Consider the following 20,967-nt stretch of genomic DNA (forward strand, 5'->3'; position numbering starts at 1 on the left):
ACATCTTTCAGAAAAACAGTCATACTAATGGTTCAGGGGAAGTGAAATTAAAAAACGAGGCTTTTGATTTAGAGAGATGCATCAGTAGAGTATTGTAACAGATTATCCAAGTTAAGATGAATACAGCTAGGCTTTAAATTCCAGTGAAAGGTTTGGTTTTGTTTTCTTTCAAGCCCCAGGTTTTGGAGAAGGTTGGTTTTGGTTGTGTTGTTTTGTTGGTTTGGTTTGGTTTGGTTTTTTAAATGGTGATAAAACTACCCTCAGCTTCAGTGGAGAATACACCACCAAATGTAGGTATTTTATGAAGCACATAAAACTTGAGGCTTTCGAATTAAAAACCAGTCAAGGACAGATTGTGGTATGTACTACTAGATTAATCAAGTTGACTTGGATGGATAAAACAACTAGAAAAGTTGTTTGAGCTGTAAGGTTGCGAGTGCTTTCACAGTGTGTGTGCTGGGAGCCTCAGACAGAAGCCCGATGAATCTGATTTTCCTTGGATGATGCTGTGGGCTAGCAGGAAGTACCTTCAGCTGTAAATCCTGACTCTTTCATGCCCAGGACAGCACCAACCCCGCAGGGAGAACAATGCTCTTGTTTCAGACTGCCCACGGTGCATCAATTGCGATGCTGGAAACAAATGTTGTTAGGGCTTGGTATTTATGTTGGGACCTACAGGGAGGGAGCAACTTGTTTTGTTTTTAATGGAGCGGTCGGGGAGGGGGATAAAAAGCTTTTAGATAATGCGAGGAATGTGAGGGGGAAGGGAAGGTACAGAGATACGCATTTACTGTAAGTACGAAGAAGCAGAGGCCTCTTTATCAGACCAGCTCTAATGATGTGCCACAGTCACTTTATTTGAAAGCTTCATGGCTCACAGAAAAGTAAACAAATTCATTACATTATTTTAAAAAGAAGATTAACTGTAGTGTGTCGTCTGTTGGACAGCTGCTCTAGTAATCTTTTACAAACACTTTATAAATGACCACCCTCAGTGTTTTCCTGGGCTTTGTGTGGCTGGATTGTTATTTTAGTAAGTACCAGGGTGGCTTTTCAAATGAAAACGTTGTTTCCTGAATAACCATTACATACCTACCTTCACCCTAAATATTATTTTATTCGCAGCATGATTTATACAATGTCTTCTATACAAATGCAGCATATGTTGCTTTTTTGCCTGTGTTTGCACGTGAATGCTGGCTTTTCCATAAAAGTGGCTAAAAAGTATTTTAAACAAAACCCTCAAATCCTCTTTACTGTCCCACTCCCATTTATTCTAATTTCTGCTTTCTTGCTTGTTTTTTGGTTTTTGAAAACAGAAAGTTGAAAAGAGGGGTCAGAGTAAACTTAGATGATATGTGAATTGACACTGAGCAAATGTTTAGTCCTCGGCAGGTGTCTTTTGCAAATAAGATTGTGTTCAGGCATTGTCTTTTTTTAACTGCATTTTGCTTGAATGTCAGCAAGAATAATGTTATTTAGCACCATGCCTGGATTTTTGTTTGAAAGCACTCAACTAAGACAAATTGATATAACACTAAGGATTTGTCAGTTTATAAAGTGGTTTTAACCAGTCTTTCCATAAAGCAGTCGATCTTCTTGTGCATTCAGGTTTCAGTTATGGGTTCCTCAAAGAGGTGAGGAGAGAGCAGCGAGAGGAGGAAGAGCACTCAATTTGGCCTCTGTGGGTTTCCGATGCTCTTGACTCAGCTGGCAAGTACGATGCTATAGTAAAGCTGCTGGATCTGAACTAAGTCCACTCTGTGAATGTAATTCTTGTTCTTGGAAATGTGGGTGGCGATTAGACTTCTGTACCTTCCCCAGCTTTGGGATGGGAGATGCTAATACAGCTGTCGTAGGCATGGGTGGCTCCTCCAGACTGCCTTACTTGTCTCCATATGCTCCACTGTCATCAGCTATAGTTGAAGTGTCCGAGGGACTTGCAGATTTGGCAGAACCATCAGAAAGTGCACTTTATTTATTTTGAGTGGAAGAAGTATGGAGTTAAATAACTCAACAAACACTTGCATGCAATCTCCCATTTTTCTGTCCTTGCCATATAGAAGTTTGCTTCAAAGACCACTTCTGTACAGGTAAAGTAGACACTTTGTGGACCAGCTTACACCTCTGCCATTTCCATTGCTGTCAGGGGGTGGTTACCTAGAGACCCCATCTTCTTATAAATGTAGCCTGGCCTTACAGGAATCTGTTCCTTGCTCAGGTTGTCTTAACAAACCCAGTACAGCTGTTGCTGAGGAAGTGGATTAATTAATGGAATTGTTCACAAATCATTACCGTTTGGGCAACTTCTCTATCATATTTCACAGTACTGCAAACACTGTCTTCACAGTGTTACCCACAGCCCCATCTCTTCTTGTGAAATGTCGTGGGCAGGATATTTAAACGGTCTTGACTGAAGGTGCTGAATATGATTAGATAAAAAAATGGGAGCCTGACAACCTATTCCAGTCTGAGCCTGTAATTTAGAAGTGTGTCAATGTTTGCAATTTTAAATTGGATACAAGTGGTAGTAGGTAAGTAGTACAGCACAGCAAACAGGAGCTAAAACCCCTAAGCTTGTCACAAGAGCTAATACTTTTAGTATTTTTGCTACTGGATTTCTGTTCTTAACTCAGAAGAGAAGGTGATATTTAAATGGTCCTTGTGCATACCTTTAGCCTGTATTTTATCACAGTGCCTGACCCATGGAGGTGGCTAAGAAGCAGCAGTTCCTTAAACCTCAATGAAGGTATCAAAGTTTTATTTGGGACTGAGTGAGATCTACAACTACCATGTAGCACCACCGCTTCAATCTTGGGCTTGTAAATATCTAAAAGCAAGACCAATACAGTGTAAGAGTCTTGTTTGCAGAATTTCATACTTTATTCATTGCTCAGTTGTTACTGGGAGGTTGCACAGAAGAGGTGGCTTCCTGCTGTCCAAATCCTCCTGCTTCCCGAGGTATGGAGGGGTTTGGATACCCAGAAGCTACTTTGTCTACAGTTTTGTGAAGGTCTATGTATGATGATCATCGGAGTAGTTAGGGTTCTGTAAAGAGTAAATCTCAGGGAGGGCATTGAATAAACAGCCATCTAGTATTAGACCAGATGCAAATTTTGTATGCTTCTAGTTGATACTTAACGATTCAGTGAGACTATTGCCTGGAAATAAATGCATGAACCGCTCTCAGACATCTAGGAGTCTCTGGAGTCAATCTTATCTTGCTATGGAACAGTGTTTTATTTCTGCGCTGTGTGATCTCACACTGGATTTTCCCTGATAAACTCAGTCTCTCTATTTAATGCTCTTCGTTTGTACGTGAAATTCTTATTTTCATTTGGGGTGTACTTATGCATATATTTGTAGTAAAACGGTTCTAGATGTGAATGATTAACTGTTCTGCCTGCAAACCTAAAGAGACGTCAACCTTTGTGGGATATATGTGTATATGTTTATTTAAGATCATGTGTATGTTTACCCAAGATTGCTAAATGATCTCCAGGAGGTCTTGGATGAAGATGGTCGTTGTTGTCACATCTTCTCCTTTGGCATAATGGAGATGAAGCCCTTGTGTGGCAGAGGTTTTCTCGGTCCAGAGAAGTGTGAGATGACACAACAAACAGCCCCAGAAACAAAGGATCTTAAGGAAACCCTACTTTTACCACTTAAATATGTGTATGCTAAAAAAAATCTGTACCTCCATCCACTGTGAAACAGCCTCTGAGGTTTGAGTATGGGAGAATGAACAGCACAGCGAATTTTAGATACGATGTTTAATACATGGCTAGAAGGTGCTAGACTACTGTACTGCTGGGAACAGTATAATCATCTATAGAGGGCAGTTCTGCGGATTTTTGCAAGTGCAGTATTTACAGTTCTGTGAATTGAGCAGAGAGGTGATGGAAGTATAGTGAACAGTAAAATTATGAAGCCTGAAGCCTCTGGGTTTAAATATTACGTGTGCTCTTCACTTGCATTTAAGCATATTTTGTTCACTTTCCTATAGAAATATAAGCACTTTATTTAAATATTGATTATTTCAGGCAACAACAGAAGAGGAAGAACTTACTGCAGAGGAAAAGAGGAAACTGGAAAGAAAATTAAAAAAAGAGCGCAAGAAGAAGGAAAAACAGCTGATGAGGGAAGCTGGAATCTCTACTAAAAAGGTGGAGCCCAAAAAGCAGTCAGGATCTGAGCGGGCTCTGGCCTATTTAACCAGGTAAGAATAATAAAATCACTGCAGGTGCTCCCTACAGAAGTAAGCTCTAAACCGCGCCAGAAATCCAGAACAAGCTGAACCAAGTAATAACCCATCAAAGGAAATTGCTGCAGTTAAGTATTGAGTTAGTATTTCGTCTCAGTTGACACCCTTAGCATACAGCTGATCACCCCATTGTGTTTATATCACAGGAACAACTGAGAGCTGTTAAGTATAGTGCAAACATTTTATAGAAAGACAGCTCCTGTCCTGAAGATCTTGTAGCTGATGTATAAATATCACTGGGTTAGCTGCACTTACAAAGATGAAAGGCACGTTGCAGAGAAGATTGCATTGATGAAATTAGTTTTGTTTGAGTGCGCTGTTCTAAGCAAAGGAGTTCCAGTCGTTCTCTTTATATAAGCAAATTGCATGAAGTGCTTAAGCATTATGGAGTCTAAATTTAACTACCTGCATGGTGTTTGGATATTTGTAAATTAAGATGAGATTATGCCACTATTTTGAAGTTAATAGTGTGCAATGCCTTATTTTTGCATACCGAAGTATACAGCGAGTGTAGTGGGTGATTTCAAATCGGAAGCAATTACTTCATCAAGTTAGCCTACTTATTTAGAATACTTAGAATACCAACATAAAGCAAAGTCTATGGTTAAACTAAAAGAACTACAGCAAAGCATTCATAGTACCCTACAGACAGTAAGAGGTCGTGTACAAACAGGATGATAGTGTTTGTTTATTTCCAAACTACAAAATATACCCTGTCTGTAAGACCTCCAGAAGACTGGCCTGTTACAAATAGTGGGTTACCACGTGGAATAATTCCAGGGTTGCATCTCTGGCCACGCTCAAAACTGAAGCATCCAGACTGTCTGAATTGTTACTTACCACTCTCAGTGGGGAGGGAGGAAATTAATTGCATTCCAGGCAGACATGTGCATTTTTGTTACATAACCCTCAGCACGCAGCGATAACAAAATGACAATAATATTTTTGATCTGGAAAACAGCTGGAGTAGTTCACCACTGTTTTGAACTGCAAATGGATTGACAGTTAGCTTTGAACCATCTGCTCAGACTATACTCTGGTCTGTGCGCCAGTAAGTGGTGGATCTCTAGATAATGGATTTCAGGTTTGGAAAGCAAAGGAACAAGCTGTGGGTTTTTGCTTGATATTCCACTGTTACCTGTATGGATTTTTGCCTTGTTAGGTGAGAGAATGTGAAACTACATTTGAATTAATATTTGAACCAATTTGACTCTAGAGTTTTGCTTAACCTGTACCAAATTACCTTGAAATAGTAAACGTGCTATGTCATTTTGCCTTGTAGCGCACAAAGTCCAAGGGCTGTGTGTGCAGCAATACATTGTGAGGGATTATTTGAGGAACAGAGAATTTGAATTTTGTAGACTTAACAGGGATAGTCAGAAGCTGCTGAACTGCCAAGCAAACATAACTGTAGGTGCCATTCTAGCCCCAAATGTGCTGGGACCATCTCGCACCATTGTAAATTACAGAAAACCAGTTTAATCCTTTTACACCTTAGGCATTTTTTCAACCCAGCAAGGCTGGAAAAAGAAACAACTGGATTTAAAGTCATCAAAAAGCTAATAAATTAGCTGGGGAAGGGAAACTAAAATCCAAGTTCTAGAAGTCCACTGCAAAACCCCCAGCAACTTCAGTGGGTCAAGAATTTCAGTCTACGTGTGTTTGTAGGGCTACAGGCATAAATAATACATGGGAGGATAAGTTAATCTTATAGATGCAAGATATTAATATAATTGGAAGTAAACAACAGGGTGCTGTAGATTTATGTTTTGCCTCACCTACAATAAAAAGCCTTACGTGACATAAGGGTTGCTAAGTGAAGTGGCATCTTAATTCCCAGATGACAGATGAATCTCCTGTAGGACAGGTGGAACTTGAAGTATTATATGATAACTAAAACTGTCTTTTTTATTTATTAAAAGACTATTCACAGTCTGAGAGCACAACCATATGAGGCTTTAGTGTATGACAGGGAAGTATTGAATTTGTTTTAGTGAAATTTTGTTTGATAACTTTAGAAGAAAAATGTTAGCATTCAGTGAAAGATTTTTTTGTTACACATGTAGACTTTTGACACGCAAGGGAAAATTAAACTTATTTTGTAGGTCGTACATATTGTAAGAGGTAGTAGTTCCCTCAAAGTGCAGAATCATCTTTTCTGGTATGTGGAATTCTTCACCAGGAGAATAAATTTCTGTTTCAAACAGTAAGATCAGGGAGAAGTAGCAAAATTTTACTTGGAGGAAATAAAACATAGTTAATAAGTTACTGTTTTGTGAGGGGTCCTGTGCTTAGAGATCCCTGCTTCTGCACTAGCTTTGTGTGTTCCATTTAAAAAATCAAATGGAAGCAGGCAGCCCACAGGCAGCACTCCTCTCTTTGCTGAGGCACGAGGTGACTCACGAAGATGTGCCTCATCCTTTTAGCTGAGGTGAGTTAACAAAGGGAGCGTTGAGAGGGAGTAAGGCACGCAGCGTGCGGGGGACAGGTCTGCTAATTGCACACTGCCCTTCCTGGCAGCTTGAAGACCAGCACCGCAGCCACGGAGCTGGATTCAGAGTGATGCTTCGCGCGAAGGGCAGTGCCAGACTGAGGCACGTGGCTGGCTGATGGCACTGCCGATGGGTGCCCCTTCTGCCAGGGACTGCTGGGCACAGCGTGCCACAAGCTGACCAGTTCTTCCCATATTGCAGGTTTGTTGTTTGAGCCTCAAAACAAATAGCCCTTGATGCTTCGCCAGCCTCCGGAGAGGTCAAGTTATCATTTTATTGGAGGACCATCCTAGCAATTGAGAGAGGCTTTTTTTCCCATGCATATGGGATGGCCACATGCAAGAGCAGCTGATGCCAACGAGCAAACGGCAGCCCCCAGCTAGACCTGAGGGTGCTGAAGGGTTTCTTTCCCCTGTGAGCTGGGTGACATTGATAACACAGGCTTTTCAGCTGCTTTCTCATTTGATTGAGACCAGGACAAGCATGCACCAGGTTTTGTACTCCTGATAGAGGAGAAGCCGCCAAATGGCTCCTGGTTTTTTCCCCTCTCATTTTCTGTTGGCCTGTGGGAAAAGGAAAGGGGGAGAAAAAAATGTCTTCGCTTCATCAATTTTTATCTCACCTTTTCCCTTGATGAGATAAATTCGGGCAGTTTCCCAATCCAGTTCTGTCTAATGCAGCAATCACAGCATGCCTCCAGAAACAGAAGAAAGTCTGCTACCATCAGATTCTCCAGCTTGCTGGGGGTGCAAAGATGAAGATCCGAAGATATATAGAAGATTAAAAATAGGGAGCTGAAGCGAAAAGGGAAGCAGAGTCGTTATAAAACTATGAGAAGGAAAAAAGAAAATGTGGAATAATAAGGTAAACCAGAGTGGTACTGAACACAAGAGAAAAAAACCTGTAAGCTTACTGCAGAGGAATAGGGAAAAGTAGGAATGAGGAAGTATTAGTGGTTGAATAACCTGGACAAATCTCTTCCTTTTAATGATGACATGCTTGTTTTCTTTATGAGGATAGGTAATGATTCAGGTTAAACACCAAGATTAGGATGTCTCATTACTTTGATTCTTGGAAAATATAAAATAAAAATTCATCCTTTTCTGAGCATTAAGTGCCTTCAAGCGAAAAGATGTTGCAATTCATGAGAATGGTAATTAGACTTAATTATAACCTAACTGACCTTCTGTGGTGTTAAAATGTTGGCAGAACTTGTTTGTCTTGGCAAGCCATTCTCTCCTAGAAACGCTTCTCTTCTTGTGTTTGGCTTAGAAAGTTCATTGCTGTATGGATCTGCACATATGGTTTTCCCCATCACCCATCAAAGGCATAGACAGAGATCTGAAAAGATGTCACTAAAAGTATATGGAATTACAAGATTGATATTATCTGAAGAAGAAGTAGTAGATAATATCATTATTGGGATATTGCTATGAATTACCTAAGCCTTTCAATATTATTTATCACATGTTAAAATTTAAAAAAAATAGGCTGCTGGAGAATATTTTTCTGTAATGATTTGTGTTATACCAGTGATATATGTCACTAGAATGTTTCCCAAGGCATTGTCTTTTCAGTTTTCTTTATAGACCTTAATCTCCTCATCCCTAATTTAAATTTAGGTGAGTTTCCGAGAATGTCAGAGATTCCTTTAAAGAAAAAAGATGCTTATAAGAATAATACAAAGCAAGGGCACATTACAGAAACACAAAAGTGAGAGCCAGTCAGAATTTCCCATCGAGTGGGGAAATAGTCTGACTCTGCAGAACACAAGGTGGTTTTTGCTGAGCACAGTGGCAGTGCTGCTGAAAGGAGCTTACAACCCAGGGTGGTTGTTTATCTGCTGTGTTCGCAGAATGGAAACAGATCCCGGTCCTTGGTCAAACTTTATTACAAACATTGCTAAGCATGGGAGATTTTCAAGCTGAAACAGTGTTCTTCCTTTCAAAGAATACAGAAATCTGATGGGTGTTGCTGTAAGCATTTATTTTGATACTTGGATATTTTTTAATATATATATTATATAATATACGTTTTATACATATATGTATATAATGATAACATGTATGAAGTATATCAAGTTTTTACTCTTACTGGAGCAGAGGCTATCTGGAGAAGGGCATTAATATGTAGCTTAGTGTTAGCATCTAAAAACTTTCTGATTTTTGAAGGAATCAGGAGAGGCTTGTGGTGGGCTGTAAAGAGGGCAGCAACATTTGGGATTTGTGGTCAACAAGCTGAAATGACAGTGGCCCTTCAGGAAATCACAAGCCCATTCATCGTACCACATTTGGGACCAGGTGACTATTGTGAGAGCTTCTGTGCAGATACAACCACACTCATTATGCTGAAAAACAGTTTCTAAATTTAAAATACATTGAGTGGGCTTGTGTCAGATTTAGTTTGCTTCGTTGATCCATAATGTTGTGAAACTATTTTTCCTCTCACAGGTTAAGTATTTTTTTAGCCACGGTCAGTGATGACCTTTGATATTTGATTCTGAACTTATTTAAGTCATTCTCATTGCTGCTGGCCTTACTCTCTGTTAATTTCAAACTTCACTCTGGTGTTGATGTTTCACCATCAATGGCTTAGGCTTTTAGATATTAAGAGTAACTGGTGGAATAGAAATGTAAACATACACAGAATTTTTTTCTCCCTCCAGAGACAGACTTCTTGGGTTTGATAGCAACTAACATTATCATTTAGTGTCATTTCTCCTTCCTCCACCCTCCAGGAGAGAGAATGAGTTTCCTTCCTGATAGGGAGGTGCAGCATACATAAAAGCTCATCAGTTATCTTGAATTTCATAAAATATTGGAGAACTGCTCAAGTGATGAATCTCAATTAGCCAGCAGCAAAAATAGTATGTGAACTTAAGAGAAACCATTGTAATTAGACACAGCGATGTTGCTGAATTCCCTTCAACAACTGGGACTTTAAGGTGTCTTGAAAGAGCAGCTTTTCCTCAAAGATTAGGGGAATAGTGATGGAGGCTAGTTTTGCTTTAATAATCATAGGGCTATTTTTTAAAGGTTCTGGGGCAAGAATTAACTATGGATGTAATTAATCTATTCACACATGCTTTTAGTCACTTTGTCACATTCATTAGTTCCATAAGAAGCCTCATGAATCCAGAGAGTCAGATACAGGATAAATTTGCATTTGGCATTGTTCTGCGTCTGTTTTATGTGAACTTGGGCAGGCACTTGCTGCTATCTGATTTCAAAGGTTTGCACTTTTCGTAATACTCTAGAGATCAGTGAATTTGTTTTAGCACTTCTCCAACTTTCTATATTGCTTGACTTTTAATTTCTACCAGGGTCTGACCTGCCTCTAAGTGGGATTCCTGTCCTTGACCTAAATCAGCTTGTCTGTAAAACTGAATGTTTTCTAATTGATGTTAGTAGTTGGGGAGATCTTCCTCTGGAAGGAAGCCACTCTTTCTGTTCGTGGCAGAGAAAAGTAGTGTCATCTTATTATGAGCGAGTTACCTTATCATTATCCTGCACGCCCTTGTTTAACTTCAGTACCCCATGGCATCTGATGAAGCTGTCTCAGTTTGTTTGCAGTTCCCTAGCAGCCTCAGCATTACTCAGAAACTCTACAAGACTCTGTTGCAATGCCCACACCTTTCCTATTTTTAGGGTGCTGGTATGCAGCAGTTATTCTTGTGAGGGTAGGTGGAGAGGGCATATTCGCTCTACAGATTTGGTGCTGCTTAGGGATATTCTGTAAAGGTACTCGAGCATATTATCTTCTGCAGAAGGCAAAGCTTGCTGTTAGGGTATATGAAGCAGAAAAATTGTTCTGCTATGTTGGATCTGATATTGAGCAAGGTTTTCTAGATCATTGTATTGCCCCACATTTTGTAAATAGTTTCTCCCCGTCCTGGTGTTCACACCCTTCACATGGCTGTATCGGTTTTCTCAGTCTCACTGCCCCTTCAGTGAAGCAGTATGTCCGTAATCCTTCATCCGTTGCTAGTCCTTCCAGACGCTGATGTGCTCTGTTGCTCTTCTTTGAACTCCTGTGTCTGTGATCGTTCTGGAAATGCGAGACGTGGAAGCAAATGCGCTGTTTTACTGGAGCCACCTTCCAGCTTCGTGCAGAAGGGACTGAGAGTCTGTGATGTCTTTGTGCTCCGTGTCACACTGGCTTTGGTTTATGGGCGACAGCATTGGACTCATCTTTGAGCCATAGCACACTTGAGATTTCCCATTTAATTTGCTGCACACTAAAAACCTTTGCTTTTTTTCTACCCCCAAACAATTATTCAGTTTTGTGTTAATGACAGTGTTGTCATGAACTTGTCAGCTATAGCCATAATAAATTTTTCACTGACTGTAAAAGGGACAGTGCTTCTTACCCTACTTCAGCCTGGCTGCAGCAAGCCAGATACCCTGGAGTTTCAGAGTTGGCTTTATGATACACATTTCCAGATGTTAGTGTTCTCATTATCATCTGATTATTCAAACTATGCATTTAGGATTCTGTGACTGTCACGTTACACTCTTGGTAATAGCACCATACAGCTTTTGCCTCTTTAATCAAGATGTCTGACGGCAGCCCGACTTGATGATTTTAAGTCCCTATTATACACTCATTGACTTCTGGATTCACTTTCCTGTATCTTGATGGCAAGTGATATGCAGAACTGTGTTGGAGCCATGCCAGTGTTTTTCTAACCCTGACGTGACATCCCCAGGATGTCATATTGTGCAGGAATTGCTTTTAAACTGTTACTAACTTCTTGGTGGATTAGCTGCTTTTTATGGTTCTGATACAACAATTTCACTGCTATGCAAGCAGCACATTAACATTGTACTCTTAATTTAGTGAGTTCATGCAGATTACTGTTCCTTATATATATCTGATCTCTTTTTCCACCTAAAAATATTACAGCTACCCAGACTGAGTGATCCAGGCTTTGCCTGACGAAGGCTCAACAAAAAAAGGAAGGCAACGATTTTGGTCTGTAGGTCTTCCATGCAAGTCCAACTTTGCAATGCAGATGGTTAAAGAGATGCTGGCACTGAACAGAGGAAGCTGCCTGCATGACGCAGTGCTGTGCAGAAATACTGACTCAGGTCTGGAAGCTGAATAACTGGGTTAACACCCAGATGAGCCTGAACTAAGAAGTCATGGCTCTCTGCAAGCGAGCTCAGGCACTGCACGGAGCTGATTTATAAGTTATAACGGTTCCAGTGCCAGAGCGGGCACTGAGGCTTCTTTAGATGTTACTGAAGACAAACTTGTCAGTTAAAGCTAATACTGACAAATAATAGTATTATTTACTGTGTAATTCTAAAAACAGCAACCAAAAGTAGGACCAGAAAACAACTTTAAGTAGCTCAGAGCCAATCTTGGCTATTTTTAGCAAGAATTTCTGGGAAGAAAATGGACCATAGGAATATATTCTGGGTATCTGTAATACTATCCTGGAAATGCTCCAGATGGACAGAATTAGGGTTTTTTAATCATTTAAGTAATTTCTAGCAGATCCTCTATGTACTGGTGTATCAAGTTGTGAAGATCCTAGATACTTACCAATATTTTTGGATGTATTTTGCCATTTCCAGCTTGCTGGGTAAGCAACTCTGGTTTCTAGAGACAAAACAGGTGATTACTTTGAAGGTTCTGAAATGCCAGGTTCTAAGATTTTAAGCTCAGTTATACATGTAAGTTCTCAGATGTTGCAGATATTTATGTGGTATTTTCAACTCATTCAGAAGTAGGAAGTTTTAGAAACATCAACGATTGCATGATTTTCCAGCCAAATTAGCAAATGCTTGTGATGCAACTCATCCAACTGGGCTTTGGAGAAGCAGATGGACTAACACTACTTTCCCTGAACCAAACCTCTTACAGTTTAGCTGTTAATATTATTCTGGATAAACTCCTTTCTATAGGGAATGGTTTTGGAGTAGCTTTCTTACCCCTTTTCTTACCACTAATGTATGACTTAAGAGGAGAAAGCAAGGAAAGCTCATGTCCATGCTAAATTTTTCTCAGAGTCAGTAGCTGTTCAGTCATTCTAAATCTGCTCATCGTCCTATTTAGTTTATGGCAGAGGAAAGAGATTTCTTCTGGTAATTTCCATAACCATAAATGGTTACTAAATGTAACAAAAAGGGAAAAATAGATTAGGAAACTCTAATCCTGCTTTATGGCTCCAAATCAAATAATTCGTCTTTCTAAATCTTTGAATTAATTTTATGGAAGGTCACAAGTACACATCTCAAAGCATATTTCAGTAAAAGCTGCAGAGTGATGTACTTTGAAACCTTCTGTCTCTTTGTGCTTCTACCGTTTTTTCAGTGTGAAACAAAGCTGTCAAAATATTTACTTGGGCATTTGGTTCAAACATTCTCATAGGGAAATACTGTATTTAATAGCATCATTAACATGAATTCACAAATCCTTTCATCTGACATGTATCATTTACAGGATCAGCTGAAAATACGTTATCGACCAGCCAGCCCCATCTTTAAAGGAATTTTTATTTTTGTTTTTTAAAAAATATTTTCAGTATCTTCTCCCAATCATAGTAATGGTAATTTGCTTTTCCTTAATACCTTTCCTGATAGCGTATCATGACTGTATTTTGACAAAATAAATGAAAAATATTTTGACACTAATTTATTCACTCTTGTTATGACAGCTTTTGAGAAATTGTTGTATTACCCCATTTTTCAGATGGATAAATTAAACAGTGAAGAAGTTTGTGACTCACCAAAGTCCTTGTACTATCCAAAGGTCTCTTTTCAAGCAAATGACACAAGGGAAACTAGACATAACTTTCTTCTCATCTGAACACAGGCTCTGTTTTCTTTGGCTGCATACCAACCTCTAGTCCCATCAGACCTGTAGGATTTTGAAAGAGGAGTTTGCATGGATTTTTTTCTCTAGTGGCATCTCTAAATGTTCCTAAAGGCCACTCGGAACTATACTAATCTCTGGGTGGGCATGTAATGTATGAGATAATATTCCAAACTGTAACGAGTCTGCGTGGCAAGGTTTTGGTAGCGGGGAGGGGTTACAGGGGTGGCTTCTGTACGAAGCTGCTAGAAGTTCCCCCTATGTCAGATGCAGCCAATGTCAGCTGGCTTTAAGACGGACCCGCCGCTGGCCAAGGCCGAGGCAATCAGTGACAGCGTTTTTCGCCTCTGTGATAACGTATGTAAGAGAGTGAAAAAAGTTGTTGCGCAGCAGGAATTGCTGCGAGTGAGAGGAGTGAGAATGTGTGAGAGAAACATCCCGCAGACACCAAGGTCAGTGAAGAAGGAGGGGGAGGAGATGCTCCAGGCGCTGGAGCAGTGATTCCCCTGCGGCCTGTGGTGAAGACCACGGTGAGGCAGGCTGTCCCCCTGCAGCCCCTGGGCGGTGGAGCAGATGACTGCCTACACCCCGTGGAGGGCCCCCACGCCGGAGTAGGTGGATACCTGAAGGAAGCTGTGACCCCATGGGAAGCCTGCACCGGAGCAGGCTCCTGGCAGGACCTGTGGCCTGTGGAGAGAGAGAAGCCCACGCTGGAGCAGGTTTGCTGCCAGAGACCCCATGAGGGGGGCTCACGCTGGAGCAGTCTTTCCTGAAGGACGGCACCCCATGGAGGAGACCCACGCTGGAGCAGTTCATGATGGACTGAACCCGTGGGAAGACTCACACTGGAGAAGTCATGGAGGACTTTCTCCCGTGAGGGGGACCCCACATTGGAGCAGGGGAAACGTGTGAGGAGACCTCCCCCTGAGGAGAAAGAAGCAGCAGAAAACAACAGTGTGATGAACTGACCCCAACCCCCATTCCCTGTTTTCCCCCTGTGCCGCTGGGGGGGGGGAGGGAGGAAAATCGGGATCAAAGTTATGCCCAGGAAAGGAGGGAAGGGTGGGGGGAAGGTGTTTTAAGATTTGGTTTTATTTCTCATTACTCCTCTCTGAGTTAATTGGTAATAAATTACATTTCCCTACAGTTGAGTCTGTTTTGCCCGTGATGGTAATTGCCGAGTGATCTCCCTGTCCTTATCTCAACCCGACAAGCCTGTTGTTATTTTTTTTTTTTTCCTCTCCAGTTAAGCAGAGGGAGTGATAGAGTGGCTTTGGTGGGCACCTGGCATTTTGGCCAGGGTCAACCTACCACACAAACCCTTCTAGCTACTCTGGGAGAGGTTTCAGTCTTCCATAGTTGGGGTCTCCTTGCAGTTGTGGTCCTTTGTAGTATTGCTGCAAATGACCAAAGCAGCTTTATTCCACTTCATTGCTGCTGATAAAACTAGGAACAAAAATTCCCAAATTAGCCATCTGGAGGTTACAGACAGCACTTTTATTCTCAGTCACATATATAAGATTTTTCTCCTGCGTATGATCTTGTATCAGGTAAGATTAGTGGCTCTTAAGGTGACTCATTCTCATGTGCCTGAGGAAGCTTCCCATGCATTCTTGGTGAACTGATTTTTTTCAAAGTTCAGTTTGCTTTTATTTATTTACAATTTTTGGGTGAGATTTTTAAGATTCCTCATAAATTTTCACATATATGTGTTGCAGCTATGAATCGTATTAGCAGTAATTAACCGTTGTGCAGTAAAGTGCTTCCTCAGATGGGGAAAACTAGATTACGTGTGTTAAGTCCATAAATATTGGGGTAAATATAGTTAAAAGTTTCTTTGCCCGATTCTTTTTCCTGTAAAATAACATCTTTATTTCCAAACCTAGTTAAGAAAATTTAATGCATCCTTTCTTAATGACTCTCATTTCCAGTAAAATAAAATCTAGTATAAATGAATTTTCTTAACAGTTTATTAAATGTAGCCATTAGATATTTTCTCGTTGAGATCCAGCTTTCATCTGTCCATAGTATTATACAAAAAAGATTGCATCTAATTGAATAATCAAGCAGCTTTAATACATTATTTCATCTGAAACAACTTTTAGAAACCTCGTGAGCTGTATCAGGGAGGTTCAGAAGCAGAAGTCTTTACTAACAGGCCAGTCTGCTTCAAGACCATATCCTGACAGTAACTAGACACCTTCATTGCTCACTGAGGTTATGAGTGCTCAACACTTCACACAATCACTTTGACCTTTTTCCATTTGTCTTGAGGAAAATCTGTGCGCTATTCAGGTTAGATAAAACCAGAATAATTAAAATTACCCATGTCACATATAAGTATTACAACAAGCTACCTCTTGGTATTTTTAAACTAAAAGCAGATTGCAGGGTTTATTTACTTTATTTTAATGAAATTTCATTTGCAGTGAGGCTTTGTTGAAAGAGTATGAGGCATAGCTTTTTCCTCTCAGCTCTGAAGACTATTCTCCCCTGGCTCTCCAAACCTCTTGCCCAGCGCCTGGCTCCGAGCCCAGGCATCCCACCCCTAACCCGTCTTCTGGATTTGAGAAAAGGCATTTTGTACTCACCCGTCTTCTTCCATTCAGACTACATTCCTGACATGGCAGAAATGCAAAAGGAAGGTTTCATGTTTTCTCTGTGTCATAAAATTTAGATCTAGGAGAATTAATACTGCTGCTCACTTCCTCAAACACATTCAAACTATTCATCCAATGCCCAAATACTCAAAATAGCGGCGAGTAGTTTCGTAGCTCTAGGGAATCATTTAGTCTAGTCAGCCAAAGCCAAAATTAAAATTTAAAATGCAGTTGGCAATGATTATTAATCAATTAGCTCCAGGGAGCTGTCAAGGCTTCCTAGCCACAGTTAGAATAACAAGCAATATTTTTGAAATAATAAAACTGGATCCTTAATAAAATTCATCTCCTGCTTCACACATTTATTAATATGATGATGCCCCAAAAGGTATCGGTAATTACTTTTATATGAATTGGAATGAGAGCCATCTGCAGGAAGCAGTAATTGGCAGATCAATTTCTTTATGTGTAGATTACTTGAAATCTTAGTAGTGCAATGCACATCACAGGATACTGGAAGAGGAGAATCTGATACTGTCCTGAATACAGTAGTGCAGCAGCATATTTTATTATGCAGTGAGAGATACCTGAATATACCAGCTAAATCAAGAAAATGTGAGTGGGCTGTCAACTGCTGTACACTTTTAGGTTGATCTTGATATTTTCATTGGCTTGTCCCTTTTCAGAACTCTTTTGCAAAAAGAAGAGTAAATCATTCTGTAAAGTTACAACTTAGGAGATTCAAATGGCCAGGGATCTGCAACACTCTCTCTCCTTCTCCCTCTGCCACACTTCCTAACGAATGCAGCTGTGGGGTGTCCAAATTGGGATGTAAAAAGTGACAAGGATGGTTGACAGGTTTGGGTGTTTTTTATTTTTTTTTTGAAAGCTATATATGCTGTGGTCCAGAATAACCCCAAATATGGTATCCTCTCAGATGCACTGTAAAAGCCATCTGTGTGATTGATTATTTGAAGAGGGCTGTGTGGGGCTTCCTGTAAGCACAATGAGCTATGTCTAATTAGCCAGCGATAAAAATACTTGGATTTTGTTTAAAAAAAAAAAAAAAAAGCCTGCAAATCTAATTTCTGCAGCAGTACGTCTAGAGCTGGCATCCAAATTAATAAATATCTGTTCTTCAGTACTGTCCTAGGAGAACTCAGTTAAGTAAAGGTGCTAGATAAGAATTTGACAATCCAGGATGTCTTCTATATGCCTACAGAACATCATCACCGCTGTAGAAAGGGTATGGGACCAGTCCTACAGCATAGGTTCAAGGTTCAGCTTCCCTTTGAGAGAGGGATTTTTCCTTTCCTGGGGGCTTCAGCTGGAGCCTCTGGACACCACAATGGATGGGATTGATTTGAGGCCAGCTGTTTGTCAGCATGAGTATCTCTGCTTATCAAGCAAAGAGAGGACACAGGAGGTACTTCTTCACAGATGCTGCTGGCACCCAGCCTGCCTGGCCATCCTCCAGATTACAGTGGGTGGGTTGCACCTCCTGCAACCATCAAGTTCACTCAGTCCTTGCTCCATGGTCTAAGCAGCTCCTGTTCCTCAAGGATGTGGGGAAGCCCTGTTGGGAAGTCCACAGGAACAGGATTTGAATCTTGTGGGGAGGAAAAGAAGCCAGTTGGGCCCCCTGCAACTGGGACTAGTTGTCCTGGATGCCAAGTCAAAAAGGAAGAATGTGCATGGTGCTGGGACTTGGCGCGAGTAGGCATTCGTCACATGGTCATCTCATCAGCAGCATGAGAGAGCATTGCTTTTTCATACTGTAGTCAAATGTTACTCTGGAGTTTGGAACTGCAGAAGAGCACTTCTGGTCTTGTTGGCTAGGGAAGTCCGTTAGGTGTTTGCAAAGGTAGAAATGGCACAGAAACCCCCCATCTGAAGTTAAATTAAAGACATGTAGTTACAAAAAAGCAACTCTTTTTCAGCAGTGTTGCTGATGAGAGGTCCAGCTGAATTAGACACCTTCATAGGGTGCCAGCCTCACTTTGTAGCTTCAGGGCTTCTTGAAAGTGCCAATGCATAACAAAAAAATAGCGATTTATATTATAAATAGCAGTATCCTGAGCAATAAATTGGGCCTTCAGCATCCTGGCTGGTTCAAAGAAAAATCAATCAGCTAACATCTTCAGTATGTGGTCATTTCTTCATCCCTTCTCAAAAGCTTTCACTGATAAATTTTTGCATGAAGTTGATTTCTCATCCAGCATTTTCTTTCAGCACCACTATATGGAAAACCATGATGCTTTCATACATTTCTGGTGTTTTTTTATTAAAAGCCGAAAGTTTTTTGGTTTTTGTTTTGTTTTTTTTTTTAATCATTGCTAGCTTTGGGATAGGCCTTAAAATTATACAGACTTTTTTATTATGTGAATAAATATTTGACTTCTTATAGCAGCTTTTTGTAGCTTGTCTAAGTATAGCTAGTATAGGTATGACCTAGCACTGCTAAAACTATAGAATTTTTTTGTTGACAACCAGAGCAAGATTAGGGTATATTAATGCTCCACTAGCTGTATACCCATGACTAGGTGTTACTGTTGTAGTTTTGTGACACTGAACAATGGAATTTAGTCTTCTAGATCTAGCTTGAAAGGACGTGCATTGCTTATCCTGGTGAGCAGTAAAATCCAGTGATTATTTGCTCTAGCTGAGAACCATCCCAAAACCTAGTCTTCTCCCAGCAATATGGAATTAGAGTCACAAGCAGTGATTTCAGCCTGATTTCAATCTACATGCTCTTTAAATCCCTCCTTTGAAGTATAACAATTAGTTTAAGATTAAGACATTAATTTTTTCATTTGTTCTTAATTGTTTAATATCTTCTATTAGTCTTTTCTTCTTTGAGATGCTAAGGGGAAGAACCTTTAAAAGTTTTAAAAGCTGATTTAAAATTAAAAAAAAAAAAAACAACCCAGCAACAATGAAATCGAGCTACTTGTTGCAATTCAGCTTGAATCCATGCCTTGGCCTGTACGACAGTTGGACATTATGTGGTGTAATGGTCAGGCAGAAGAGATGTGACCCTACTTGGCTTTTCTGGGTCTAGTAGCATATCCCTCATCTGATCATCAGAAAGCATTTATATAAATGGGTTGTTGCCAACTCTTGAAAATTATTTTACTTGCAGCTGGCTTCTTACATGATTTTCATACAGACTATGGGGCCCTCTTTATCTCCTCGTACCCCCCAGGATGTTCTTCATGGGAGGGAGGCATAACCGTTGTTTTCATTTTCCCTTTCCCTTACTTCTGGTCTGGGCATCAGTGTGACAAGAATTAAGTGCAAGAAAAGATGGACATCTGGAGAGGAGATGGGACTTCAGCACAGCATTGGGATAGCGCTTAGTTGTATATTGCTTGCAGGAGCAGAACAGATTGGCTGTGAAGGGCTCAAATCCTATTTTTTGTTCTTCTGTGATAATTCAGCTACTGCTTTGTCTTCTTTTTATGAATGTATGTAAAATAAAAAGCACATTTAGCTTAATAGTATAGTAATATTAGCTGTGGACTTTCAAGCCTACTGCTGACCTTTTGGTTATTACTGAAAACAACAGAAAGTTCTCAGCATATTATTACTGCTATATATATGTTTTCAGATCAAAAGGCAATTTTGCTGCAGGCTGGCTAATACAGGTACCAGCACTAAATAACTGTACTAGGAAAAGAATTTTAAAAAATAATTGTAAAGGTTTTTTTCACAGTGGAATGCTCTTGGCATTTGCAGGTATGTTGGTGTCTATGAAAACTTGACAAGTGGAATCACACTAGGATACCCTATGTGTATTGTACCATATATGAGAGATATGAGCTCTACTGATAACCCGCTATATGATTTTGAGGCATTGTTACAATTTTCTGGGTCAACTTTCCTTTCCACTTATCATCTGTCTCATCTGTTTATACTTGAAGCTCTTCAAGGGAATGGCTCATGTTGCGTTTGAACAGTGTCTATAGTGGGGGAGGAAGGGGATTTCTAGCTTGGCTGAAGCTTCAGGATGCAAACATAATATAAAACATTACAAATAATGGCAAGTGATAAAAGTGCATGTAATAAAAGATACACTGTGATAAACATTTTATGTAGATTTAATCAAAGCTTTGCTTTAAGGCACAAAGGCCCTTTCCTTTTGCCTTATAAATACTTTTAAAGAAAATTCTGAGACCTGTGTAGTTTGCTGTACAGATGCAGATACAATCTGTCCTTATATTAGACATCAGGACAAAATGGGACACAAAAAAGCATGTTTATTTCTTCCTGCATGTGTGATTCCTAAATCTAAAAAAAAAAGCTTCTTCCTCTACCTTTTCACAAGTCTTTAGTCATTATGCTGTGTCTAAACCAGATGGAAGGATATATTAAAAATTGTTTTTAAACCACAGATTGAGAAATGATGCCAGGATTTTCAACCAAAAATGTGGCATTGATTCTAAAATCTGTTGACAATTTTAGAAAGTTTTCTTCTGGCAAAAGAGCTCCATTAGTGTCTCTTCTTCTCTTCCAGGAAAATAAGGAAAAGCTTTATCTGAGTCATAATTTAATTAGCTTCCAAACTGGATTTGAGAATATCAGTATAAATATATTAACTTTCTCCAGGAATTGGAGTTGGGAGATAAACAGAGTCATCCATAATGTGAGAAAAAGACCGTTAAAAATAAAGGCTATGACTCTCTCTTACATCTTGAGTCCTGCCACAGATTAGTGTGTCTAAGATTTTAACTACAGCCATTCTGGTCAAGTCATTGAAAATCTATTTAGAATTTAAATTTTGGATATT

The 20,967-nt window shown here is 40.0% G+C and overlaps 1 protein-coding gene across 1 annotated transcript in view; it reads left to right on the plus strand.

Moving 5' to 3' along the window:
* The window catches only part of CHLSN (cholesin), a 133,526-nt gene that overhangs the window by 101,653 nt on the left and 10,906 nt on the right, over positions 1 to 20,967 (plus strand). Inside the window, exon 3 of the mRNA XM_086473133.1 lies at positions 4,044 to 4,219. Coding sequence (XP_086329259.1) covers positions 4,044 to 4,219 — 176 coding nt within the window. The remainder of the gene's footprint in view (positions 1 to 4,043; positions 4,220 to 20,967) is intronic.

This window comes from Leptosomus discolor, chromosome 14, assembly GCF_034619465.1.
Source record: "Leptosomus discolor isolate bLepDis1 chromosome 14, bLepDis1.hap2, whole genome shotgun sequence".
Taxonomy (NCBI): Eukaryota; Metazoa; Chordata; class Aves; order Leptosomiformes; family Leptosomidae; genus Leptosomus; species Leptosomus discolor.